General features: G+C 49.3%; 1 protein-coding gene across 1 annotated transcript in view; it reads right to left on the bottom strand.

The window, feature by feature from the left end:
* Positions 1-18,199, bottom strand: part of SEL1L3 (SEL1L family member 3) — a 142,200-nt gene that overhangs the window by 110,111 nt on the left and 13,890 nt on the right. Inside the window, exons 2-4 of the mRNA XM_075545010.1 lie at positions 8,684-8,810; positions 5,639-5,760; positions 5,075-5,190 (exon numbers count right to left, since the gene is read on the bottom strand). Of these exons, the coding sequence (XP_075401125.1) occupies positions 5,075-5,190; positions 5,639-5,760; positions 8,684-8,810 (365 nt within the window). The remainder of the gene's footprint in view (positions 1-5,074; positions 5,191-5,638; positions 5,761-8,683; positions 8,811-18,199) is intronic.

Raw genomic sequence — 18,199 nt, 5'->3', positions numbered from 1 at the left:
GATGTGATTAAAAGCAAACCATACCAGCAAAGTCATTTTCCCCAGTGGCTTTCCAAATCCCAAGTTTCGTGCAACGTCTTTCATGTACTCAAAAGCAATTGCATAGAAAGACAAGAGACGTGTGTACGATACTACAAACAGTTTTGCAGTGTTTACTCTGATTCCATGAGCGCCTTAGGGGGGACAAAACAACACCGATGCTGTGCGTTTGTCATGCACTCCTGCTCCCAGCTCCTCTCTCTTAGATCCCCAAGCATCCAGAATTGTCGCTCCAATTTAGATCATGACAATGCTGCGGCAGTCACTGTTGTTAGCTGTCTCATGTGTGCATCCTTCTCATTTCTTGAACTCTCGTGTGGATCTGAAGGGTTGTTTCTTCGCCCAGGGCTGGCACACCATCAGTGCAAGACAAAAGCCAACTCAACTCACTGAAGAACTAGAAGGTGGCCACCTACCATGACCCAACCCTTTGATCAAAGATTCTACAGAGAAATCCTGATCATAAAGGGGAGAATGTAGAACAGAATTTCAGCTTCTCAAGGAACCCAAACTTTCTGGACCCATTAGGACTAGATGAACCTCTAAAACTACCACCCCAACATCTTCCTTAAAACTTAAACCTGAAAGATGCCCCTGAAATCTTTTTTTAAGCCAGACAATAGTGTAACTTAATTAGCAAAAGAATGTCTGCCTTGAGCGCTGTGCTCTATGAAGATCTGTATGGATATGGGATCAAAATGGAGCCAGCAGCCAGAAAGATTAGATAGAAAACTTAGGGAGCAGTGAGCTTATGTTAACGGGGGTGGAGACGAATTTGGAAAGGGAGGTGAGAAAGGCTGCACAACTTGAAGGATGTAATTGACGTTACTGACCTGTACATGCAAAAGAGGCTGAAATAGTGTACATTCAAGAAGCACACCAGCCTGTGTGATCACGAGGCGCCGAAGGGATCAGTTATCAGGCATCAAAGAACAAAAAATCATAGTCATTGTGTGCACATCTCCATGATATCATCGCTGATGACAAATGGGTGCATAAGCAAATGTGGCGAAGAAAACTGATGGTGCCCAGCTATCAAAGATATAGTGTCTGGGGTCTTAAAGGTTTGAAGGTAAACAAATGACCATCTAGCTCAGAAGCAACAAAGCCCACATGGAAGAAGCACACCAGCCTGTGCGATCACGAGGTGTTGAAGGGATCAGGTTATCAGGCATTATCAGAACAAAAAAATCCTACCATAGTGAATGACGGGGAGTGCGGAATGGAGACCCAAAGCCCATTTGTAGGCCACTGGAGATCCCTTTGCAGAGGGGTCTCGGGAAGGAGACGAGCCAGACAGGGTGCAATGTTGCAATGATGAAAAATACAACATTCCTCTAGTTCCTAAATGCTTCTTCCCCCTCCCCCTATCATGCTCCCAATTCTACTTTACAAATATGGGTAGACCAGAGGATGTACACTGGTACAGATAGGAACTGGAAACATAGGGAACCCAGGGTGGATGATCCCTTCAGGACCAGTGGTGTGAGTGGCACTGGGAAGGAAGAGGGAGGATGGGTTGGAAAGGGGGAACCGATTAAAAGGATCTACATGTGACCTCCTCCCTGGGGGACGGACAACAGAAAAGTGGGTGAAGGGAGATGTCGGACAGATATGACAAAATAATAATTTATAAATTATCAAGGGTTCATGAGGGAGGAGGTAGCAGGGAGGAAGGGGAAAAATGAGGAGCTGATGCCAGGGGCTTAAGGGCTTAAGTGGAGAGCAAATGTTTTGAGAATGATGAGGGAAATGAATGTACAAATGTGCTTTATACAATTGATATATGTATGGATTGTGATAAGAGTTGTATGATCCCCTAATAAAACAATTAAAAAAAGAGAAATGGTGTATATTCTCAACCATGACAGCAACAACAACAAAATGTTCGTAAGAAAACAAAACAACAACTCTGCCTTTACAACACCGATCACCTCCGTGAACACAAGGAATCGAGGCAGTTGTTTCACTAAACAACCGTTTATCTTAAATCCTGCGGTGGTTACAAAAGGTCCTGTCAACTTGATAAAAGAAGGAAGGGGTGGAGTCTACACTGTCAATCAGGTCACAGCCTGGTGATCTCTCCTTGTGGGTGTGGCCTTCTCATGAGGATTCTCCGGACTTCCTTTCTTTCTCCCTGGAGGCGGGATGAACTCTCTGCTTGACATTCCTGTTGAAAAGCCACATGGACCCATGATGATGGCAGCTGAAGCCCTGGAGATGTGTCCACCGCCATTGGATCAACAGGACTTTCCACCCACCCACCTGTGATCTTCCTGCATTCAGCATCATCCCATGTGCTGTATGAGTCTGAAGAGGAATTTGTGGACTAATCCTGGACTTATAGGCTGACATCAAACGTATGGATTTGATCTGGACTGGGGTGGGATGTTTTATTGATGCATAATTACTTCTTGATATAAAGTTCTCTCTTACACACATATGAGCATCTCTGGGTTTGTTCCTCTATTCAACCCAGACTAACACAATTTCCTTGCCAATTTAGTCCAAACAAGGAGTATGGTTGCCCATCACAGAGACAGACTGTGTGGACAAGCCGCACATAGTGCTTTTGTATCTCCTTCTGGTTTACAGGGGCCTGGTGGTGCAGTGGGTAGGAACTAAGTTGCTAATCAGTAGTTCAAAACCACCAGCCTCCTTGAGGGAGAAAGGCGAGGCTTTCAACTCTCATAGAATTACAGTTCTCGGAATCTCACAGGGACGGTTCTACCTTGTCCTAAACAGTCACTGTGAGTCAGCAAGGACTTGATGGCACTCAGATAGGATTTTTGGTTGGGTTCTGACATAGGGAGGTGGGAAGCGAGGGGGAATGAAAGAAAAATGGTTCTTGAAATGGACATTTAAGTGGATAAAAAGCTTACTTAAAAAACAAAGGAAAGTGTCCACTCTTCTTCCTTCCCTTCCCAGTTGGCCTCCTAATTCTCTCGCTTGCTTTACACAACCCCAAATTCTGCCTCCGATGAACCCCTTCCATCTCAAGGACACTGTGATTGGACTTTTCTACTCAAAAACCTTCCACGGTGCCCTTGCAAGGTAAAGTCCAAAGTCCCTGATAGTTCAGATTCTTGACTTCTACCCCAGAGAGTTTTCCCTTTCTTCGTCTTCGCCTGGTTTTCCAAGGAGCCCCGAATGTCACAATGTACTCGGCTGCTAACTGAAAGGCTGGCGGTTTGAACACACCAGCCATTTGCTCCTGTAAAGATAACCGGCCAGGAGCACTCAGTGAGAGGCATTCTGCTCTGTCCTGAATGGTCACACACAACAACAACATCCATTGCCCGCTGTTCAGAAATCTCTACTCCAGTCAAACCAGCTTCCCTGCTCACCCCCATGGGGTGCTAGCAGGCTCTGCCCCTCCCTCTCCATCTAAATTCTGCCTATCCGTAGGAACCTTATTTCAGGAACCTTCGCAGAGCGCCCAGCATGAAGTGCTGTCTCCTTTCTATGAATCAATATGAATCATTTGGTAATTATGTTTCCTCACGACAGCCCTCCACCTGCTTAATGCGATTTCCATAAATTGTCCACAAGCTCCTTGAGCCCAGAGCCTTCCAGACAGCAGATGTGAAGAACAGCCCAGGCGTTTGCTCTGAGGACCTGAGACCTATCAAGGTGACACCGCCCTGGGGTGACTTTCTCCTCAGGAGAGAGCGGACGAGAACAGTGCGGTGACCTCACGCAGAAGGGATGCAGAAGCGGGGGCCGGGGCCACCTCACCACACCTGTTTCAAGGAAACAGGCAAACATCCCCAAACAAAATCCCAGCGAGCACTTTGCAGACGCCCCAGGAAGGACTGGCATGTGAGGGAGACTCCAGGGCTGACCCGGCTTCTCTGGCCTCTGGGAAAAGGAGAGGTGTTGACCCACCCCACCCAGGGAAGGCAGTGAGCTCTCTAACTCACAGAGGAACAAAAGGTCTCTTCCAGTTGTGTTACAGGAAAAGAAAGGAAAAAAAAACATCACATGTCACTCAGAAAAGCTGGCAGGAAAACAAAAGAGCCGGGGCAAGGTACAGGAGCGTAGGCCCATGTGGACCAAGGACCAGAGGAGCCCTCTATGATAACAGCAGGGTTGCCATACTCCATAATACCGATGGAATGACCGCATGACTGGAAATAGTTACGTGGGAGGGTGTACACAGCCTCGCCATGCCCCCAGCACTGTCGATGCTTTCTACTGCCTATGATTCATCTGAGTAGTCCAAGCAAACATAAGTCATCGCTTCACGTGCCCAAAACACTCGAACCATTTCTCGGCTGAACCAACCGATACACTTCCTTAAAAAAAATCAAAATAAAAATCATTGTAGATCTGAAAACACTAGCCGAACATCGCCAATCCCGTTTGCGCATTCCTCTCCACGGAGCCCTGCTCCCTGGGGAAGCAAGACGCAGCTCAGATAACTGCCTCCAGAGCTGGGGTTAGGATCCGCTCGCTCAGGACATAGTCCAAAGAAGCACTTTAAAAGTTAATGAAACAGGACGGGTGGGGATGGCTCCAACTTCCATCGACAAAACGTTTGACTTCGAAAGCCTTTCGTTGTCCAGAGTGGACCATGGACCCTCGATCTGCCTATGCAGACTTGTCACTGTTTAATGTCACCACAGTGTGGCTGTTCGTGGTCTTCCCATCTGAGTCGGCCCTCAGCTCCTGGGGACCCCACTCATCAGGGGACAAGATGCTCCCCAGCCCTGCGCCATCCCCAGGATCCACTGCAGACTGGACTCTTGTGGTCCACATGGTGTACACGGACTAACTTTCAGGCATAGAATGCCAGGTCTTTGTTCCTAGTCCATCTGACTCCGGAGGCTCATCTTACTCATGCAGGCCTGCAATGACCGATGGGTGGTGGCTGTGTGCAAGGTACCCTGGTGGGACATCAAACCTCACTCTCCCGGATGGAAGGTGCGATTCTCCCATGGAGCCACCACCACAGCCCTAACTGCGCAGCAGTGCTGACCGCTAAGCGCCCATGATGCCGAGCCAATGAACAGCAGCGCCTGTGCACAGATACCTGGCCTCCGTTAAACGAGAGATCCAGGCGAAACCACTCCTTCAAAGGCAGGATGAACTTCGTCTTCACGGCCAGGTCTTCTCCTTTGACAAGATGCATTTGAATATGCAAGTGGCCTAGAAGGAAAATTAAAGTGCATGACAATGACAAAATTATAATACTTAGGGGTGAATGAAGAGGTTCTCACTGCTATCAACTCGATGTTGACTCACAGCGAGCCCATAGGACAGAGTAGAATTGCCCCCTGCGAGTTTCTGAGACTGTAGCTCTTTATGGGAGTAGAAAGTCTCGTCTTTCTCCCGAATGAAGAGGTTAAACCCCCTCAAAAATGACCCCAAGAAGCTCCCAGGCTAAGTCACATGCGGTCTTCTTTACGCAGAACAAACCCCCCAGAACTGTATTCCTTTGCAAATAAGACACTGCTCACGCCGATGCTGGGGCCCAAATTCGAAAGCCATCCCTCTCACTGACTTGTCACGCTGACAAATGTCTCCCTTCTTCTAGACAGAATTAGCTGCCAGTCAACGGGGCGGAGGGAACGACAGGGGTCCGCTCGATACTTACCCTCTTCGGTAAGAAACACAGAAGGTGTGCCGTACATCTCATTCGAATCCACAAAGTACAGAATCCCACAGAGATCGGCTTTGCAATAGTGGAGCAAATAAAGCCACAGGGAAACAGTAAACCTGCACGAATGAGAGAGAAGAAGGGGGAGAGAAACATCTGCAGATTGATATCATCCAAGAACAGGTAATTACAGTTAACAACGACCGAGTAGATTGCTTTCTTTCCAAAGAAGGAATGGCGTTGCCTCCGTGCTCATCATGGGGGATCAGCAGGCAGAGCTCGATTTTTGAAACAAAGAAGGCTAGCTGGGGCAGACAGGACCCAAGTGTCCCCACGCACAACCAGCCGGCCTGCCGCCCCATGCCCCTAACTCTCGTGCCTGCATCTCTCTGAGACGCTCACGTGCCTGCCGTCTGAATTCTTGATTAAGGTTCAGAAAGGCAGGCGCCGCATGAGAATGTGGAGTTTAATAAGAGGTGAGTTGATGAGAAGCTACTCTACTTTCGATGATTAAAAGGAAAAAAACATAATTAGGGTTTTTCGAGCAATTATGTTTCTTTCAAAGATAAAAAGCCTGAAGGTAGAAAGATGTCGTCATCTACGAAGTGGGGCCCCCACATGATCATGGGGACATACAGGCGTCTCTGGGCAGTCCTCGTGCCAACCCCCCTGTCCCCTTCCACTGCCCGCCTCTGGCTGGCCAAGAGGGAGCGCATGATGGGAATATTGCATTCCCACCGGGGTGCTGAGTGGGAGAGAGGCAGGGAAGACGTGTATGTTGTGGCGTGTGGCGTGCGGATGAAATCGCAGCGGCTGTCTTCAGTCAGGTCGCTGGGAGTCAGAGGGACTCCTGACACCAAACGACAACAACACAACTTAAGTAGGAAACATTTAGAAGGGCAGTGTGGTCGATCTGCTGGTCATGTGATCACTCAGCAGAGACTTGCTACACATCGCTCAGTGGCCCAAAGTACTAACAACCCAAAGAGCGGGAAGCAGGGGTTGTTCGTTGCAGTTGAACCCATTCAGGCTCTGACGTGAGATTTCACATCAATTCAAGGACTCTGAGGGAAGGTACAGGTGGAGGTCAACCTATCAGTCCGTGACAGCCTGGTAATACTTCCTTAGGAGTGTGCCTTTCGTATCAGAGAGACCCTAAGCAGAACCGTGCGCTCTCGTGTCCTTTTGCCGTCTGTTCCGTGAACTTCCTGTGATAGTGCCGGCCAATCCCAGGAGCATCAGTGGGCTGCTGACCGCAGATTCATTAAGCTTGGCATCTACCAGCCTGTAGCCCTCCTGCGCCTTCTTCTTGCTTCCTGTTCTTCAGTTCCTGCAAGCCTCCAGCTCATAGATGACCCATGGGCTTGAACTGGACTTAGCTACTTCTACAACCTTGGAAAGTCATTTCTTGATCTAAATCAACACCCATATGAGCTCACTGGTTTTGATGCTCTAGAGAGTCCAACCTCACCCCCCCCGCCCCTGGGGCCGTCGTGTGTCAGTGAGCAGAACACAGCTCCATCTGTCACCTGGGTTGTCATCTTCATGAAAACCTTGCCTAATCTTTGCTTCCGAAGTCATGCTGGCTGAGTTTGAACCCCAATCGCGAGAGCTGCGCGTTGTTGCGGCAGTGTGGGGTCCAGTCAATTTCTCCCTCGCCCAGGGAACTTGGTTCAAGCCGGTCACCAGTTACTTTCCCCCATCGACTGGGCTGGTGGGTTTGAAGGATCGACGTTTGGGGTTGGTAGGGGAGCACTTAACCACTCCGCCCACCAGGGCCTCACACGTGTTTTGAGTTGAAATCAACTCGATGAGACAGCGGGTGTTGGGGTTTAGAAATCTTCCAAAAGACGAGGCACCGGAAGGAATTGTAGTTTGCACCTTCACCAGGAATCGAGGTCAAAACCAATCCTGCCGTCTCTCCATTTACCCCAGTGTCCCACTCACGGGCCACGCTGAAGGAGCAGTGGCCCGGCATTCTTTGCGGCTCCATCCAGACAAATAGTTTGCGATCGCCTGGCTTTTTAATCTGGCCACAGGCTCCTCAGTAAGATGTGCAAGCAGATGGTGTCACACGGCTCCCTCCTGGCCCCCCCGGCTGAGCAAACTCATGAAGATAAGTTATTGCAAGGAAGCTTCGCAAGAACATACGCTCAGCATCGAGACTCAAGATCTGCCCTCAGCCAGCAGCCTGGGAAGAATTAAATCACTCTGCTTAGAGCCATCCAGTCTGGGGTGAGCCAGGAACCCTCTTCAGCAGCTTCAACACAGCAAGAACACCCACACACACAAAAAAAGGGATAGTTTTTGCTGAACTCCATGGAAGAGATACAAAGTCAGGAGAGTTGACACAGCTGGGCCGGCCTGAGGGTTTGTGGGTGTGCAGTTAACACACCCAGCTGCCAACTAAAAGGTTGGAGGTTCTAACCTACCCAGAGGTGCCTGAGAAAAAAGGCATGGTGATCTACTTTCAAAAAATGAATTAAAAAAAATCAGCCATTGAAAAACACTAGAAAAAAAACACTCCAGAAGCAAGCTTCCATCCTGATACACAGAGTGGCCGTGCGCTGGCATCATCTCGATGGTAACTGGTTGTATTCAGCTTGGTTTGGTTTGGTCCTCCAGGTCACAGTAGGCGGGCAAATTCTGTGGTCGGTGGAAGCTTTGGGCGGTGAGCCCCAAACCTTGCAGGACCTTACTTAGGGCTCAACCCCTTAATCCTCAGCTCAGGGTGAATGTAAAAAGTGCAGGACAAAGTCAGACACTCCCTGGCTGGTCGTCATGTCACACCTACATAATAAACTTATTTTCAGAAAGAAAAATCAAAGGCCCAGAGCAAAGGGAAAATTGCTAAATGCGAGAATCATTTGGGGCTGAAAAGGTTTGTTTGCTAATACCGTCCTCAACATTTTCACCGCTTGGGTCCAATCTCAAACCATTCCCTCCCAGCTCCAGGTCCTCAGAGAAGATGGGGGCCCGCCCACCACCAGGCCGCACCCTTCAGGTCCCGCCCTCCAGCCCTCCGGGCTCCGCCCTCCTTACATTGGGTAATCCACGCGCTGGCGACGGGTGGCCTCCAGCTCCCGGTTGCGAAACCTCGAGAACCTCTTCACGATGCCCGTGTTCTCCCCACTGGAGGCGTAGGGAAAGCCAAGCAGGGTGGCCAGATCTGCAAATGCAAACATTCCCAGAAATGCAGTGCTTCCAAGGTCACGCCCTTCGGGGAACCCCGCTGCCCAGCTCCACCCCCAAACGTCGGAGCGGACCTCTACTTGAACACTTGACCAAATCTTTACCGGATCATCCTCTCACAGAGCTCTTTGAAACGCCGACGACCCTGCCATGAGCAGCCCAACGCCAATGCAAATGGAAAGATCAGCAGTTCCAAACCACCAACTGCTTCTTCGCCAGGAGAAAGATAGGGCTGTGAATTCCCATGAAGAGTTACAGTCTGGGAAACCCAGCGAGGTGAGGTCGCTCTGAATCAGCTTCACCTGGCTGGCTGTGAATTTGGGTTTTGTTTTCTGGGTGTGGGGCGTGAGGCTCAGGGGCGCTAAAAGGACTTGCCTAAGGGGTAGAGCCACGTTGGAGAACTCACACTCAGGCTTCGATGGCATTACCTCCTTTGCACATGGACCCCTTCATGCTAAGGAAAGCATATTGTATTTGAGTCATCATTAGTTAACAATGGCACAAGGGATGTGCATTAGATCAGGAACATAAAGGTTGACAGTTCAAATCTACCAGCAGCACCACAGAAGAACTACCTGACAATCCTGCTATCATGAATATCCAACCCCCTCAACTTAGTAGATAAACCCACTGCAATCGAGTGGATTCCACCTCTAAGTGACCCTAGCAGGCCGAACAGAACTGCTTCTTAGAGTGCCTGAGACTGCGCATCTTTCAGAGAGCACGCAGCCTCAAGTTCCTTCCAAAGGGGCGGCTGGTGGGTTTGAACCACCAACCTTGAAGTTAGCAGTGTAATGCTTAGCCCACTGTGCCACCAGGGTTCCTTTCCATAAAACTTGCAGCCTAGAGAACCCTCAGCAGTTCTATAACACACGGGATGTTTCCTACGTGGGAATCGACTTGGTGACAGCAGGCTTGGCTTTCTGCGGTTTGGTACTCACCAGGGATGACCCGGGACCCAGGCAGGCCATGGCCTCACAGGAATGTGAGAAGCGGGTCTCTAACAAGGAAGCCCAGAAAGAACTGATGCACTAGAACTGGGCTGTGGAACACTGAAAGTGAATATTGAAAGTACCAAGCACTGCAAACAGGACAAACCGATCTGTCTTGGAAAAAGTACAGCCGGAGTGCTTCTTAGAGGCAAGGCTGGTGGGACTTCGTCTTACACTCTTAGGACATGAGGCCAGGAGAGACCAGTCCTCGGAGAAGGACATCCTGCTTGGTAGTTAGAGGGGCAGGACAATAGGAGGAAGGCCCTCAAGGAGATGGATGGACACAGTGGCTCCAACAGGGGCTCATGCACAGTAACAATGGTTGAGGATGGAGCAGGACCAGGCAGTGTTTTGTTCTCTTGTGCATATGGTCACTGTGGGTCGCAACAGACTGCACTGCGCCTAACAGCAGCAACAGGCCACCCAAGGAGGTCTGGTGGTGCAGTGGTTAAAGCACTGGCTTGGGAACAGAAAGGCTGATATTTCCAAATGTCAGGGACGGAACCGGCAGGTCTGCCCTGCCTGCTAAGAGAGTGCACAAAGAACCCTGGCAAACAAGTAATGGACACAGGACTCTGAGAACTGGCTTGCAAACACCTTCGCCTTGAAGACGGGCCCTCGTGCCAACCCTGACATGGGATTGCTGTGGAAGGTAATTCTGAGACACGCTGGCCCAGAGCAGCAGCCCTGACAAAACAGAAAGCATTGACACATGAGACCCACGGAGAAACTGGGTAACTCGGTAGAAAGTTGCTTGACCATCTGCGGAGCAGCAAGCCCCTCCCCTTCAAAAGTGCATCGAAAAACCAGGAGTGTCCCCCTAAAAGCATTTCTCTTCTCAACTGGTGACGGGGGACCCGCTTCATTTCTTCTGAAGTGACTCCATGTTTTAATAACACTGTGGCTTAACTCTTTGCTGCTGTGTGCAAGTGTGTGTGCGTGCGCGCATGCGTGAATAAGGGCAGCTTATCTCTGGACTCTCATAAACCACATGGGTTTGTGAGCCAAACATCATACCAAGCATCAGCTGCCCCATGGGAGAAAGAGGTGGCTGTGTGTCTGTGGGATTTACAGTCAAGGAAACTCCCTGGGGGAAGTTCTGTGTCCTATAGGATTGCCACGGGTCAGAGTCGATTCAACAGCAATGGGTTTGGCTTTGATTTTTAAAATTTTTCTATGCCAAGTAATATGCGAAGCAGATGTCAGGGAGTTTCTCACACAGTCGATGAAGTCGGTTCTACTGTTAGCCCCACTGAGCAGGTGACCAAGCACTGAGCCCTGGAGCCGGTTAGTAATAAATACATTTAAGCCATTTCGATAGATGAGGGTAGGTTTCCATTGAAATGATAGGTAAATGAAAGAGGTGGTGCTGTGAGCCAGCAGCTGAGCTTCAGAATCCATGCTCTTTAATGGACTTTCTGGGTCTTTCTTCTATGCCGACATTCCACACATCGACATTCCACACTCCCCGCCCCCAGGCAAAAATCGCTGATCAGACCCCTTAAAACAGGGGTTTCCACTTTCTCTGCTGGTGTGGTGAGTCGGTCCACCCAGCTCTCAACAGTCCCATGGGCAACAGAACAAGATGCTGTCCCCGTGCAGCGCTGTATCTGACCTTGGGGTCTGCAGGGTGGGGTGCGTGGGCTGATTTTCAGAAGTAAATCACCAGGCTTTTCTTCCTATCCAGCATCCCAGCCACACATATGGCTCCGCAGACAGACAGACAGACGGTGGCTGTGCATGCAGGGAATCGTCTGGGAATGGGATCTGGGATCTGGAAATCTAGATTGAGCAGCGGCGAGGATTCTAGAAGCTATCACTCTGCCATCCGCTTGACTCCTAGGGAGAGTCCCACAGGGCTGATAGAACCGCCCTGTGCGCTTCTGTGAGTGTAACTCTTCAGGAGAGTACAAAGCCTCGTCTTTCTGCTGTGGAGCAGTTGGTAGTTTCAAACCACTGACCTTGCAGTTAGCAGCCCAATGCATAACCCACTAGGCCACCGGGGCTCCTCCTGCAAGACGCAGGGCTGCCTGTAACAAAGTCTTAAAGAGACAGCTGAGTTACTTTGTCCACATGGAGTGTCTACTGCTTTGAGCATAGCCAAATCTGAATTATTTTTTGCTTTCTATACCTCCCCAAAGAGCTAATTTACTTAACCGAACCCAGGACTAAAGATCTCTTTCTGAAAAGGCTCCTTGGTTTAAAAATCCATGATTAAATGGCGAAACCGCCTATTGTTCTGCTTGGAGAGGAAAGCATTGTCGTCTGTGCAAGCCACTAATACCGGACTGGCACCAACAATGCTAGACTGGAGTGTTCTTATTCCCCAATTATGGAAGGAAAGGAAAGTTTTAATAGAAAGAGATACCTGGCTTCATAATAACTGGGAACCTGAAATAGTATTGTTCAGAATTTCAGACGACTGTCACATAGCGAGTAGGATCAAATATAGCAATGCTTCTGGCTCGGTGTCCATGAATCCACCCCCTTTGTCATATGGTAGGAACCCTTGTGGTGTAAAGGATAACACATTGGGCTGCTAACCACGAGGCCAGCAGTTCGAAACCACTAGCCACTCAGTGGGAGAAAGACGAGACTTTATACTCCTATAAAAAGCTAGTCTCAGAAACTGACAGGGGCCGTTCTAGCTTGTCCTACAGGCTCGCTATGAGTCAGAATTGACTCGATGACAGTGGGGTTTTGGAGGGTGTGAGTTTCTTTTGCTTTTGAGAGTGTGCAGCAAGAGTTCAAACCCACCAGCCCCTCGGAGGCAGAAAGCGGACGCTGTTTGTGCCTGTAATGATTTCCAGCCACAGAAACCCTGTGGGACTTTTCTATTCTGACCTAGGGGGTCGCTAGGAGTCAGAACCGGCTCTACGGCTGCGAGTTTATGCATTTGGAAACCCGCAGGGGTGGATTTATCAATTGGAAGAGAAACACTTCAAACCTTTTCTGGGTTTTTTTTCTTTTTCTATTTATTTTGCTTTGCCATTGGAGTACATTTGACTTGCTGATTTGTGACAGTTGCTGACAGCGGAGTGGTGGGATTGGGAATAGAAACCCTGCACAGGTGTCTTCGGACTCTGTGAGAACGATTGATTGTCCAAGAGGTAGCTAGCTACCAGTCTCCGCTTGGCTTCCACTGTGTTGCGTGCTGCCGGGCACCAGCTGGCTGCACGAGAGCCCTGGAAAGCCTTCTACTGCTAAGGAGGGCTTGTTGAGTGAACTCCTGAGCAGTAGACACAGTATCAAAGCGAAGGGAATCTGATTCAGTTCAAGCTGACTCCAGTGAAAGGAGGCTTCACAAAGCAGGTTTCCAAAGCAAGAGGAGTTAAAAGGGAATGCTGATGAGCATCTCCTATCTCCAAGATCAAAAGGAAATGGATTAAACAGGTGAACTTTGCAGCAAAAGACCGTGGGGGGAAAACAAATCTGAGATCCAAAGGTTTAACACCATTTTACAAACACGCAACTCGTTTGTATCCAGAAAAATGAGGGTAAAGGTGGTGTTCCTCTAAAGTGGGGGGGGGGGGAGTTAGTTCCGCTTGACTAGAGAAACAAATCCAGAGACACTCACATAAGAAGGAGCTTTATATAAAGAGTAATTGTATATTAAGAAAACAGCCCAGTCCATTAAGTCTGATATCAACCCATATGTCTGATACCAGACTATAAATTCCTTTTCAGACTCACGCAACACATGCAATGATGCCAAATGCAGGAAAATCACAGACCAGTGGGTGGAAAGTCTTGGGAATCCAGTGGCGGTGGAAGCATCTCAGCACTGGCATAGGTCTCCATGTGACTCCTCCAGCTCCAGGGCTCTGTCTCAATCAGAATAGCTCCAGGTGGCTTGTCAACAGGAATTTCTCACAGGGAGAGTCTATATCTGGCTTCCAGCGAGCTATTTATCTCCTTAGCACCTCCAAAAGAGGTCATCAAGCTGCAACCTGACTGGCAGACTAAACTCCACCCCTTCACTCTTAATAGTCTCAAGTTGACACCAGATTATGTAACTACCCCCAATGGGCTTCGGCAGTTCTGCAGTGGAGAGTTCTGGGGCCCTCTCCCTCATCGCGGTTTTGTCTTCCTGCTATGAAGGGAAGAACAAGAAGAAGAGAGTCCTCAGGCGGTGAAGATAATAGGTCTGGCTGACAACCGCAGGCCAGTGTTTGAGCCCAGCTCGGGCCCCAGGTGACCTGTTGTTTTGGTAAGCTGTGTTGGAGTTGGTTCTGACTTATCGTGACCATGTGCACAACAGAAGGAAATTGTGCCATCCTCACAATTATTCGTATATAATGATTATATAAGAATATTATATATAATGCTCTAATATAATTATTCTTATATTTGAGCCCCTTGCTGCAGCCGCTGTGTCAGTCCATCTTTCCGAAGGCCTTTCTCACGTTTGCTGCCCCGCTATTCTTCCAAACTTGATGTCCTTCTCCAGAATCCGGTCTCTCCTGGCGACCTACTTCTGAAGAACCGTCCATTGACAGTACTCCAGATGTTGTCAATTACTGGGGTCCTTCTAGTGATAAGCCCTGTTGTGATGTTTAGTAACTGCTCGCCTCTATGCCTATGTTTGCTCAGGGAAGCAGCAGTCGGATCGGACGACGGATTGCAGGGTGTAAGCCTGCTGCACAGACCTCTGGAGAGTGTTGAAAACAAGACAGCTACTTTGATGACGAAGGTTTGCCTGACCCAAGCCATGGTGTTTTCCATCACTTCACAGGCATGTGAAAGTTGGACGCTGACTAAGGACAGCTGAAGAAGAATCTATGCATTTGAATTAAGGTACACAGGCGAAGAATATTGAAATTACCAAGGACTGCCAAGAGAACAGATCTGTTTGGGAAGAAGTCTAGCCTAAGAATATTCTTGGAAGCAGGATGGCGAGACTTCATCTCATGGACTCTGGACGTGTTGTCAGAAGGGACCAGTCCCTGGAGAAGGCCACCATGCTTGGTAAAGTAAAGGGGCAGGGACAACGAGGGAGGCCCTCAGGAGATGGACTGACACAGTGGCTGCAACGAGGGGCTCAGACATAAGAACAGTTGTGAGGACGGCCCGGGAGCGGGCAGTGTTTCGTTCTGTGTGCACACAGGGTTGCTGTGGGTCAGAACTGACCGGATGGCATCGAGCAACAGTAACAACAGCTGCAGCCAAGTCAGGACTCAAGCCTGTGTCACTCACCACCGACAACCAATACTTTCCAGAATTCGATGAGAGGCCCCATGTTACCTGAGCCAAATAATACTCCCTCTTCTTTCAGATCCTACCCCAAAAACCATTTCTTCAGAACCATGGTAGAGACGCAGTATCGTTAAGACATGTATGCCAGGAAAACAGTTCATGTTTGGGAATCTCTTTCCCCCAAACCACTCTGTGCCTTTAAATATGAGAGCGGAGAGAGACAGCTGACAGGCTATGGTGCAAAACCTTTCTATTTGGGGGGACAAGAAATTTGGATTGCTGGCTGGCTGGCTGTCAGAGCTATGACTCAGCTCAGGGCTCCCCACCATAAAGCAACAGTCTTGCTGTGAAGCCGCACGCCATCTCCCCCGTGGCCCCAGTGACAACCATGGCAGCTGATCAGCTGGCATGTCCTGTGTGGCAGCACGGGGTGTTATAACGCTGAGCTACCCACATCCTCTCCATGACTGTAGATGTCTGTCCGGAAACCGCCAGGGCTCCACTGCCTGCACTGGCATCTCATTCAGGGTAAAGACAGGCTCTGCTGGGCTTCCAGCACTATTCTGCTTCAGCACCAAGGCCAGCGCCAAATCAGCTAGACTGGGCCCTCACCCCTTGGTGCTAGCTAAATTCGAGGGGCAGCAGGAAAGAGGAAGGCCCTCGAGGAGATGGACGGACACAGTGGCTGCATCGATGGACTCCAACGAAGAACAGCGGTGAAGGATGGCTCAGGACCAGATTGTGCTTTCTTCTGGTAGGCACAGGGTTGCTGAGTCTGAACTGACTTGGTGGCACCTAGCAACAACAAACACCCCCGGGTGGGGAGGGGAGGGGGTAGGCAGGCAGCCCCTTCTCTGGTCCAGCGACGTGACCAGAGTCCTTGCTATGAAGGAGATCCTGTGTCCACAAAGCCTAGCCCTCGTGGGGCTGTGTCTCCACCACGCCACAGTGAGGCAGCTTGGCTCACACGTGGCTGTGCCAGAGAGGGGTGCCAGGCGAGGGATGTCTACAACAGAAGTAGGTAAGCAGGACCCGCGGGGAAAGAAGCTAAGAATTTTCAGCCTGGCAAAATCAAGTTAGAGCACAGATAACTCAGTAATGCTCCCCAAACACGGAGCGCTGAAAAGGTGGCGCAGACACTGTTTATAATTTCTTTTAAAGCAAAAGCCAGACAGCACCATGTCCCATTTTCCAGCCGGTGTGCTTGAGGTTGGGATGTTACACAGACAAGAAGCAATTCTGCAGCATATTCAAATATAAATATAAAATGTACTTCACTCCTGCTCCATTGTCCCCTAACCATGCTCCCCGTGTGCACAAAGGCCAGGTCGTTAATAGCAGAAGACAGTGCTTGCAATACCGACAGCAGAGGCCAGGACGAGCTGATGGAAAGCAAAACAGCTGTTGAGATGAATGCAGTCGTACCGTCTGAACGGACACAGAGCAATGGTCACCCTGTTGTTCATGGACACAGAGCAAGGACGTATTGCCTCTTCCCATGTGAGGAACAAAGGATTCAGTCAATATTATGGGAGTCCCTGGAGGTCCCGAAGTGTTCATTGCTTGTCTACTCCTTGAAAGGTTGGCAGTTTGAACCCAGCAGGGTGCCTCAGAAGGTAAGCCTGGCAATCTGCTTCCCCAAAATCACAGCTTTGAAGACAGAGCTGTTTTACCTGAGTTAGAATAGTTAGAGGGCGACGAACAACTGACTTAATACTCATATACTGCTTTAGCTCGGTTCTGTGTCGACTTGGCTGGGCCAGGATTCTCCCAGGGTGTGATCAACACTATGATGGGGTCTTCTGTGAGCAGCCAAGCAGTTGTGGGAAGAAAGAGTGGAGTTGTTGTTTGTATTGTTGTTGTTGCTGTTAGGTGCCATCGAGTCGGTTCCAATCCACAGCAGCACAACAGCCTATGCACAACAACCACTGTGTGTGTCATAGCCCTGATACAACTGACAGGAAGTTTCCGCAGCAAAGTGGCCTAATCCTGTTTAAGCAGACTCTGTGGGAAGGCTTCCCCACTCTTGCTGACCTGCACCCTGCATCTGTCTCATTGACCTCCAGATCTGTGGACTTGAGCCAAAGGCTCGCCACAGTGCCTGCTGACACTGGGCACTATCAGTAGCGGCTAGTTTGCCTACTGACCTTGGATTCATGAGACTTTTCAGCCATGGGTCCAAAAATGCGGACCTTGGGATTTAACCACCTTTGTCTCCACCAACCTGTGGTCTTCCTGCTTCCTCGTTCACCTTCCTGATTCCTGGTTCTTAGCTTCAGTAGCTACCTGAGTCAGGGAAAATCCTCCAGCTTAGTTAATGTCTGACCCACAGGGGTCTCCTTGTTTCTCAACACTCTGAAGAGGTCCTGTGCAGCAGATTTACCCAATGCAACGCATCTGTGTCAGTCCGGGTAGACTAGAGAAACAAATCCATAGAAACTCATCTGTGTATAAGAGAGTCTTATATAAAGGATAATTGTATATTAAGAAAGCATCCCAACCCAGTCCAGTCCATAAATCCAATATTAACCCATGTGTCTGAGACCAGTCTATAAAATCCCCTTCAGCCACAAGACGTAGATGCAATGACACTGAATGCAGAGTAATCACAGGCCAGTGGGTAAAAGTCTTCGGACCCAGTGGCACTGTAAGCATCTCAGCATGGGGAGGGGTCTTATCCGGCTTCAGAGGTCTGGTAGCATGAGGGTAGGTTCATGTGGCTTCTCCTCAGGAATGTCTCGAAGGAAGTGAGCCAAGAGAAGTGTTTCCCGCCTCCAAGGTGGAAAAAGAGGAATTCCCAGAATTTTCAGAGAAGGCCATGCCCACACAGAGGCTTCATTGGCTATGATCCAACTGATAGACTAGACTCCACCCCTTCACTTGTAATCCTCTCAAAGTGACACCAGATTAGGTAACAAGTACAGCACTGTTTGATCTCTGGACTTGAACTGGATTGGATTTATCAGTTTCTACAACTGTGTGAGCCACTTTATTGATGTAAATTTCATACACATATAATATATACATACATATCTCCACATATTCACACACACACAGGCACACACACACACTGGTTATGCTTCTCTAGAGAACACAGCCTAACATGTATATGCACAGAACATTCTGGGAAAAGACCCAACAGGCTTCTACTAGCCCAAGGCGTCCGGGCTAGAGGACT

The sequence above is a fragment of the Tenrec ecaudatus genome, chromosome 3 (assembly GCF_050624435.1).
Source record: "Tenrec ecaudatus isolate mTenEca1 chromosome 3, mTenEca1.hap1, whole genome shotgun sequence".
Lineage (NCBI taxonomy): Eukaryota > Metazoa > Chordata > Mammalia > Afrosoricida > Tenrecidae > Tenrec > Tenrec ecaudatus.
This window is presented reverse-complemented; position numbering and strand designations above follow the sequence as displayed.